Consider the following 10203-nt stretch of genomic DNA (forward strand, 5'->3'; position numbering starts at 1 on the left):
TCTTTATAAAAATCTCACCAACTTAATGTGGAAGTTCACATTGGATTAATACTTATTTCTTACAACAATTAACTTAACATTTTATATAAATATCAAAAATCACATTCACATTTTGTGTAAGAAGTAATATCATAATTTTTAGAAAATCTTTTTTTTAATTGTCAATCAATCAAAAAAATTGATTAAGAATGGATCTATTTTCCAAATTCCCACACTAAAAGGGTGAATAAGTGGATTATTTTTTTCATATATTTTTGACATAATATCTAATAAAGTTTTTAAACTATTAAAAAAATTCAAATAAATCTCTATACTTTTATTACATTTAATGAAGTTTTTATATTTTTATTTTAAATCAAATAAGTTTTTATATTTTTTATTTTGAGTCAAATAAATTTTTATGATTAATGATTAACTTAGTGAAAATGTTATTTGTTATTTTATATTATATGACGCTGACGTAGTATGTTAATATATCATAATTGATAATGATGTGATAAGCTTATGTAGCATGATAATATGATTCTGTAGCATTTTTTTACTCCACATATCAATGTCATATGGATATAAAATGAAAAATGATATTTTAAGTAATGATAATTAATCAATTATAATTATAAAAATTTATTTGATTCAAAATAAATGAATAAAAACTTAATTAAACAAAATAAAAAAATAAAAATTTATTTAATTTTTTAAAATAATTCAAAGACTTTTTCAAATATTATGCCTACATTTTATCTTAAAGGGGGAAGAATAAATAATTAAAACATATCGTATTAAGTTAAAAAAAAACCTCAAGTAAAAAATATCTTAGAAAGGCCCAAAGGAGTTGAAAGATTCAAATTCGTATCAGATGCAAGCCGCAAAATAGGGCCGAGTGATATTTACTTGGCCCAACACTCCTTTTTGGGCCTCTGTAAATTTGGTAGAAACACCCATCATTTCATTCCGTCATTGAATCATAAATTTTCACTTTTATCACTATCATCCAAGTAAAATATACATAAAGATAATTAGTGTATTTTTTGGATAAAATTTTTTATTTTATTTAAAACTTTTGGCCCAAAAATATTTAAAGGTTTGATAAATTGTTCACTATATAAAGTTCTGAATAAATTTTCTGATAAATTCTCTTTATATATTACGTAATATATCAAAATTTAAAATCTATTCATTTATAAGTTTTGATTTTGAATTTAGTCATTATTTAATTATTTTCCCTTAAAATCTCACAAAGCAACACAATGCTTTTAGCCATTCTTTTATGGCAAAACTTTTATGTATTGGAGTGAGCTCGAAGTAATTGAAATGCTTAAGTTGAAGCAAGATGTACTCAAGAAACGAAATTGAGTAAACAATATGAACAACATATTCACTGGATAAATCTTCCAAGTATTTAAGCTTGTAATTTCTAGCCTGTTACACACATCAAATCAACCCCATTTGTGGGCATAAACATCAAATCAGACCCCATTTGTGGGCAATTGGTAAACTTGACCATTAGGCACGTCCACGGCATAGACAGGCTGATCCCTCCTTTTCATGGACTTGACCTTTTTGGCATCAAGCACACGGATTCCTCTTTACCATTGAATCACAGCATGACTTGTAAAACCTCTCTTACCACCAATTTCCTCCAATATCCTGGATTAACTTTTGGGTTATTGTGAAGACGGTTGTCTTTTCTTGACGATTCAATTGCAGGTATTGAAAGCCCCCAATCCCATTGACATGTACTGCACATAACACAACTTCCAATGTATTATCATCTCATTTAGAGTTGCGTAACAGCAGCCTTCTTTATAAACCAAGCAAAATACAAGAGATTTTGCTGTTCCACCGCATAAAAAACCTCCCCCAAACTCACAAAGCTCCCAAGTCTCCAGGTCCAGACTCACAGACAGATTCTAGAATTGAGAAAGAGCCATGGAGAATATGAATCATGACCACATGAATGGCATGAACGACGAGTCAGCTGCTGGAGGGACGATGCACCACCACATGATGATGATGCACATGACCTTCTTTTGGGGGAAAAACGCTGAGATTCTCTTCTCGGGATGGCCTGGCACAAGAACTGGCATGTATGTCTTGGCCCTGATTGTTGTCTTTGTGCTTGGTTTCATGGTTGAGTGGATCTCTCACTCCCAATTGATCAAGCCTGGCTCAACCCATGTGGCCGCTGGTGTTGTTCAGACTTTGTTGCATGCTTTGAGGGTTGGTCTTGCATATTTGGTGATGCTAGCTGTCATGTCTTTCAATGGGGGTGTCTTCTTGGCTGCCGTGGCTGGGCATACTCTGGGGTTTTTGTTATTTGGCAGTAGAGTTTTCAAGAAATCCTCAGCCCCTGCCCCTGGAAAAACATCTGATCTTCCTCCTACCAGTTGTTGAACACAAGAATTGATTTCAGTTTCTTCACGGTGAATTTGTCTCCTTTATTAGTCTCTTTTGTGTTTGTCTTCTTCTTCTTAAAGTACCCCTTCTTTCTTTATGAATCCATGATGTAATTTCTGAAAGTAATGTACACCTTATGCTTTATTTTTTCTTTCAAGTTGGACTTGTTTGTCTTAATCTATGCTTTGCTCTGTATTTGTTTGTCAATTGATAAAAAGGAAATCTATAGATTGCTTAAGAAATAGGGATTCTTTTACCCACTTCTGTAATTCTTAGCCTATTTGAGTGAATTTTAGTGGTTGTGAAAGATAAAATAAAATAAAAAAAGTTTGATTAAGTTATAGATTTTCTTCAAGCTATCACCTAAGTATGGAATTATCCATCCAACATTAATGGCTAATGAATGTAGGGGGTCAATTGATTATTGACTCCAACCTTAAACCCAGGGATGGGATTTCATAAAAGCAACCAGCTGGAAGTCGCAATGTCAAGTCATTGTCAAAGTATGCAATGCAATGCACCCAGGACCAACCCTGGTTGAATTCCTCTGTCTCTCCTTTCACCCTTCCCTGTTCCATTTAACTTCTTCTCAAACTGATACTATTCTTTTGCAATTAGCAGTGGGCACCAGAATCCTTGGATTATCATCTGCTGCATTTTGATTGTACTGTTCTTTAGACAAGAATGGTTGCTAACATGATATCAAAACCTCTCTTAAGGGATTTAAAGTTTAAATTCTAAATGATTCCATCTCTATATCACTATACTGTCCATACATATTCTTTTTAAATTTAAGTTTCTAGCACAAGATGCATAATGAACTTCTTCTTTATTCATGCTTTCAATGAGCAATTACATGCAAATAGCATGTTAATGCTACTATTGTTTTGTAGACACTCACATATGAAGTGTTTACTATTTATTTAAATTTTTAAATAAGCAACTTAAACTTTTTAAGTCAAATAATTCTTGATATACAAATATATCAATTTACTTGAAAAATTCTCTAATCACTTTTCACCATACCTAATCAAATTCTCATTTTTCTTTCCTATAAGCACAAGCAATTTAACGTCTACGCATGTGAATTTTAAAACTTTCTCCCTACGAATTGAGCAAGTGCTACTTCAAGCAAACCTATCAAATAAAGCCACTTTCCTATTTGTCGAAAAGCAATCATGAAAATTTAGAAAAGAATCTTTGCATTATTTCTCCAATACTCGTATGTTGATTTCCATTTGTTTAAAGAAAAAGGAAAACAAGAAACAAATAGCACATAGTCACTTTCCATCATAATATATAGAAAACTTACAACCGTAAGCCATGCATATTCTATCAAGTAGTTTTTTTAGAAGAGGGTAATGATCCTGTGACAGAAGTATTATCTCGAAATAACTATATATATATATTTTTAAGAATTTGATGAGAAGGCAATAATAGTTGACCCTATCAGTAGCAGCCGTTCCATGGAAAAAAAAATCTCTCTGGGAACAAGACAAGGAACACGCCGTTGGCTTTATGAGAGATAAGCAAGAAATGAATGGTTCCTAGCTATCCTCCTGGATCCCTCTCTGCCTGAAGACAAGCGGTTTGTGAAAGTGATATTTAAACCACTGTATAATTTCTTCTCTTGTGTAATCCATTTGCCTAATTGACATGTCAAAATTCCAAAGTAGTTGACATTTTGGAAAACATAGATTATATATCAAATTAATTCGCTTTTGGGTGGAGGGAAGGGTCAGGTGTTTTAGCTGTGAATGCATGTGCTCCACCATTAATTGCTACCAACCTTAATTAAAACGCTGCAGGTACGGACATTTCATTGAATGGAGTTAAGGTTTCCAGTTTTGAGTCCCAACAATCAAGAATGGATTTCGTTTTGTTTGCTTCATGAGTTTAAGTCGGAATTAGATTCTTATTTATCAAACTTTGATCGATACTTTTGAATACGTTTATAGTATTATATGTTTATTTTATAAGATTCCTTGGATAATTTGAATTGTACATGTGAACAGTGATAATAAACATGTCGGGAAATATTTGATAAAAGAAATGGATAAGAGCTAGAGCTCTCCAAAAGCCGACAGTAATTGCATTATAGTCATAGATGTGCTAATCCGCCATAGACAGCAGCCAGTAAAAGAGAGATTAAAATTTCAAAGTGTAAAGGGGGTTCTTGTGATAGGGAGAGGAAGTGTTGCAAACAAGTAAAAGGATGTACCAGAGGAGGCAGAGAGAAAGATTGAAGCAGTTCCTGAAGTACTAAGTGTTGTGACAGGTGGAAGACAATAAGAAAAGAATTAAAGAGACTTAGAGAGTACAAGATAATTAGAGAGAGAATTTAGAGAGAGAAGCTCTCAAGTTGAGAATGTGTTAGCTTGGAGAGGGAAAGAAGAGTCCCCCAAATGAATTGTGAGGCTCTATATATAGTGTTAAAAGTGACGGTTACATAAGAATAGGCTTTAATGCGCCTAATGAATGATATTATTATGAAGAATATTAATGTAAGTAACCGTTACTATAATTGGATGTAGTAAGACTTGTTATCAAGTAAAGGTAATAGAAAAAAGGTGTACAAGAATAGGTACAAGAGAATAAGTTGTACGAGAATAGGTATAAGAGAATAAGCTGTACATGAATAAGTATACGAGAACAAGGCAAGAGGGTGAAATACTTGTACTTCAGGAAAGGGTTAAGATAAAGACCTCTTAACTACCTCCATATCTCAGCCACCAAGCCAAACTCTCTGAAACATCCCAAGATGAAAGTAACCCATGAACCCTGTCACTTATTCTGAGTTACTTTCACTGTCATCCAAGTGAAACGGTTATTCTATTCAAAGTGGTTGTTCTACTTGTATTAGTTATTCCATATAGAGTAATACATTACTTTTTCTAATTGTTCTGCTTTAAGTAATACTTGAAGTAGCGCTTCACTTGTTCTGCGTGAAGTAGCGCTTCACTTGTTCTGCGTGAAGTAACGCTTCACTTGTTCTAGTTATTCTGCGTGAAGTAACACTTCACTTGTTCTGGTTGTTCTCTATATAATATTATGTTGTAACATAATTCTTTAGAGTAACAGTATTAACCAAAATCTAGTATCTACACAAAGCATTCTAAATGAGGGGAAGGGTGTTTTGTTAGACAGATATCATGAAACTTTTGCTGGCATTTTCAGTACAACGTAGCACTGTAAGTGCTCGTAAACTTCTTCTGGTTAAGAGCTAAGAACTCCAGTTGTCATCTTCTCGTGTACCTGGCTCTTAATTTCCATATATAGAAGGCAAGGGAGGATTTTTTGGATTTTTTTTAATTATTATAAAAAAAATCTGGGTCAATGGTCATTTTTGGAAAAGAAAATTATAAGTGGAACTTGCCATATAGGGACCAAGAAAATTAAAACATGTACTACAAAATTTAACAGTACAATAAGGGTTAATGTACGATACAGTTAATCATCCAAAAACCCTAATTTTTTGTCGATGTCCTTATAATCCTCCTCATTTTCCTAAATCCAACACTAATTTCCACCCACATCCCTGAACTTAAACTTGAGTCGATTTTGTGCTTTTCTGTGTCTTAATTCCCATTGGAATTCCATCAAAATTAAATAAATTTTTACAGTTATCATAGGTAGATATGAATCATGATCATGGCATGGGAGGCATGGCACCAGCAACACAGTCAACCAATGGCACCGCCGGGATGCACCACCACGGGATGATGATGATGATGCATATGACCTTCTTCTGGGGCAAGAACGCCGAGATCCTCTTCCCAGGCTGGCCCGGCTCGAGTGCCTGGATGTATGGATTAGCCTTGATATTGATCTTTGTACTTGCTTTCCTTGTTGAATGGCTCTCTCATTCTAATCACTTGATCAAGCGAGGATCGAGCAATGTCTCAGCTGGCCTTTTGCAAACGTTCTTGCATGCCATAAGGGTTGCTCTTGCTTATCTGGTGATGCTTGCTGTCATGTCTTTTAATGTTGGGGTGTTTCTTATGGCGGTTGCTGGCCATACCTTGGGGTTTTTGTTGTTTGGCAGTAGGATGTTCAAGAAAAATACAGAAGTGTTGTCTTATGAGAAAACCTCTGATCTTCCTCCTATGAGTTGCTGATGATCTATGCAATGTATCCTTCTGTCTTAAATTTCCAATTTCCAGTACATTTTACTTTTATATATATCTTCACCCTCTTGTTATATTTCACTTTAGAACTTGTGAGATTTATCAGTCAATTCCTTAATGATATGTGTTACGTTATAGCTTGGTTCTTATTTCTTTGTCTGTTTGTGTGGGTGGGTTTGTGTTTTTCATCTTTTGTTGTAATGAAAATTTCCCAAAATTCTAAGGGTCCTCTTGCTTTTTCCATAATGGAATTAATCAAAGTATCAGGAAAAAACAATTTTCCTGTTGTGATATTTTCTTTTCAAATCCAATTGTAATATCTGGCTCATAAAGATGAACACATGACCATGGGGATTGGATTCTGCATCTTTTTTTCTTTTCCTCGAGAAAAGGAATAATAGAATGGTTTTGGGAACATAATTAAATTTCCATGTTCCATGGCTTGCTGTCTTGTTGATTTGGCAATGCCTTTAACATATCCCACCAGAATCCAAAACCCTAGTGTCCAAGGGATTAGACACTTGCATACCCTTTACAAACGTATGAATCCTAATTAAGCATGTAAATCGAACGATTCTTTTGCCTATTTTCTTCATAGGGATCAATCATCTTTCAGTTCTCCATTAGTCTCCAGGGTTTTCCAGCAAAATCTAGGGCTTTCCCTTGGGTTTCATCAGTGGACCTGTAAAGTTCTAGTGCAAGCATTGAACATTGACAGACATGAGAGAACCGCAATTAAATTTTACAATAACTAGCCATCGAGAGGTTTCAATGCAAATTAAGATTTTTGTCTCAGTATCTGCCACACAAACATTATTCATCCTTTGATATTTTGGACATGGGTGTTCAATGCTTAGCTCAATGCCAACAGCCTACTTCAACTAAAAACTTTCATTAGGCATTGGCCCTTAGGCTCCTTCCAGTGGATTTCATCAACTTCTTCTCAGCTTTTATTCTCCCCAACCACCAATTGGTCGAGAATTTAAGGTTTTCCAACGGTTCTACAACTATGCGCAGAAAGGTTTAAAGAGGACAGGGCATATAACCGCATGGGTTAATTAAGGTGAACTCACCCACTTAATCCTAAATATATATTGGGCCTGTTATTGATGTATAAACTACTTCTTATCAACAGATAGAGCCCACAATTGACCAGAATGTCTTTCTCTTCCTCATAAAAAAACTAAAGAAGGTTTAAGCCCAATGAATCTATTATTAGCACTATATATTATTTATTATGCATAATTAGGGTAATGTCTTGAGAAGTTAGATATTTAGAGTCCAAATGTTGAGGTCTAATGGGTACATCATTAATAAAATGAATACATAGAATGACTTTCCTTTAGGTAAGACAAGGAATGGATTAAAAGTAAAAAAATGTGGCATAAACTCTATAATAAGTCTTGGTAGTATATTGTTTTATTAACTAAGCCCTCCATATTTAATTACATTCTAATTAATCCTTAAACTTCTATTTTGAGTCAAATTAACACTTCGACTAAATGAAAGTGTAGCCATCATTAGACCCAATAATAGTTGTTCTTTTTACCACCATGACATATAATTCGGTTAGTTAATATGGCCACATGATAGAACCAAAATTTAGAATTATCAATAATTGATTGACTGACGTATTTGATTCAAAATAGAAATCTAAATATTCATTTGAATGTAATAAAAAGTGAAAAACTTAGTTAAAAAAAAAAAAGAAGAGATAGTATGTGAGTTTTTTTAGATTTTAAGCAAAAAAAAAATTGAAATTTTATCGAAAAACTCTGAAAATGGTTCCATTAGAATTGTGATTATCATTACTCATATCAAAATGTGATAATATTACTATTTTCTATGTATACTTTCTTTTTTGGATTATAGATACTATTTAGAATAAAGATTACAAATTGATATGGGAGTTCTAAATAATTATCCAAAGCACTTGCACAATGACATGTGAATTTTTTTTAAAAAAATATTTATTAGTCTTGAGAACTATTATGTTAGTCCACTTCTTTTACTTAATTGACAAGAGACTCTCTATGACATAAAGACTTGGTATAAACAAAAAAAAATTATATAATTACAAAAGATAATTACTGCTCAAAATGCTATTGACCGTAATCTTAACAGCTAATCTCATATTATAGGGTAGGGTAGACTGCAAATTTTTAAATTTTCAACTATGTATTAAAAGTAGTGGGTTGATGAGATCCAGCAATATTCATTATGCGCCCACGAGAGGCTAGACCTCTAGTGACTGTGAAACTTATGATAGTCATAGTGTTTAGTCATTGTTAAAGATAGGACAGATAGGGGCCCTCCTTGTGTAACTCATTTCAGCGCGTATTAAATGTTAACCAACAGAATCAGTCTACCCTAGCCTCCATGGTTAGGTAGCTATATTTGAAGGGAAAAAAACACCAATACAGCCAGTCGTATGAACTCATCATTAAAGCTTAATGTGCATTAAGGTAAAAATATATTTCAAATTTACCACAAAGAGACAAAGGAAATCGGAAAACTCACACGGCCTAATTTCAATTGACAAGTGAAGTGTTGACTAGCTTTTATCTTAGTTCAGGATGGTGACAAAGGGAGGACTGGACTCTCTTGGTCACAGGACCTGAGGTGGAAAAGAGCTAGCTAGGCACAAAAGTTTTCCGCCAAGCTGCCATCTACTTGCCGTTATGCCTGGTATATCTTTAGAACTTTTGATAGCTCATGTATATCTGCGCATGGGATTTGCACTAGATGGCGTCTCGAGCGAGCAGCTCTCACTCCCATAATCTTCAGATTCAGCTTCATCCAGAATAAGATCAAAAGATGGGAACAACTTCCAGCCGTGTCTCTCCAGGGTCAGTTGCCCGTTTATTGACCGCCACCCATCAAATTCCACAATTAGAAGCAGTGGTCCCTATATTGTTTTTTGTCTGGTGCAAAACGGCTAAATCAAATCTAGAAATCCCAGCTTATATCCATCTTTTAACATGCCTCTGAAACCGCCTGGTATTACGGAGCCCTTCTTTTCCTTCTGAGATCTTGCTGTTTGTAATGTTCTTTGCCAATTGACAGAACGTCTCTGCCTGATCAGTTCGCTCGATTTATTGCTAAGTAGCATTAGATATTCATCACTGTTTTGATGGTTCGCAGTAGACGCATGTATTCGTAAGATTAAGATCGTGTCCATGGTATTAATTAATCGAAAACACAACTTAATAAGCATGGAATCATCCGGGACCCTTTGGCTGACAATACCACACTCAACTCCTGCTTAAGCATGAGCTACTTCATTTGCCTCTCTCCTGACATGACAAAAACTACAGCTATTTGAACTTGAAGCTAGCTCGGTATTGAATTTCAACTCTGAATCGAATATCAACAAAGAATACAGCCCAGGATACAAGTCAAGTATCAGGATTCCATAGTTTGTACAAGTTGCTATTACAGCAAATGTATGCGGACAACAACTTAATCCCATCGCCCAAACTTGCTGGGAATATTTGAAGCATAATAATCAGCAATTGCCCTACAAATTGCACGCCTTGAGCGATCAAAATACTTGAGTATGAATGCCAGATCGATCACTTCCATCATTGCAAAATTTAACAATGCACCTTATCCCTATGTTGCCATAAAGTGGCTTCATACGCATCACTAGGCAAAAAGAAAAAGCAACAGTTTCATC

At 34.4% G+C, this 10203-nt stretch overlaps 2 protein-coding genes across 2 annotated transcripts; both read left to right on the forward strand.

Annotated features, from left to right (window-relative positions):
• LOC18590593 (copper transporter 1) lies at positions 1587 to 2635 on the forward strand. The gene has a single exon (XM_007016207.2). The coding sequence runs from the start codon at positions 1930 to 1932 to the stop codon at positions 2392 to 2394; it is 465 nt and encodes a 154-aa protein (XP_007016269.1). The 5' UTR covers positions 1587 to 1929; the 3' UTR covers positions 2395 to 2635.
• Positions 5864 to 6673, forward strand: LOC18590594 (copper transporter 1). Its single transcript, XM_007016208.2, has one exon. The coding sequence runs from the start codon at positions 6036 to 6038 to the stop codon at positions 6513 to 6515; it is 480 nt and encodes a 159-aa protein (XP_007016270.2). The 5' UTR covers positions 5864 to 6035; the 3' UTR covers positions 6516 to 6673.

This window comes from Theobroma cacao, chromosome 9, assembly GCF_000208745.1.
Source record: "Theobroma cacao cultivar B97-61/B2 chromosome 9, Criollo_cocoa_genome_V2, whole genome shotgun sequence".
Lineage (NCBI taxonomy): Eukaryota > Viridiplantae > Streptophyta > Magnoliopsida > Malvales > Malvaceae > Theobroma > Theobroma cacao.

Coding starts and splice junctions, on each gene's coding strand:
- LOC18590593 (XM_007016207.2), top strand. CDS start 1,930: ATGGAGAATATGAATCATGACCACATGAATGGCATGAACGACGAGTCA.
- LOC18590594 (XM_007016208.2), top strand. CDS start 6,036: ATGAATCATGATCATGGCATGGGAGGCATGGCACCAGCAACACAGTCA.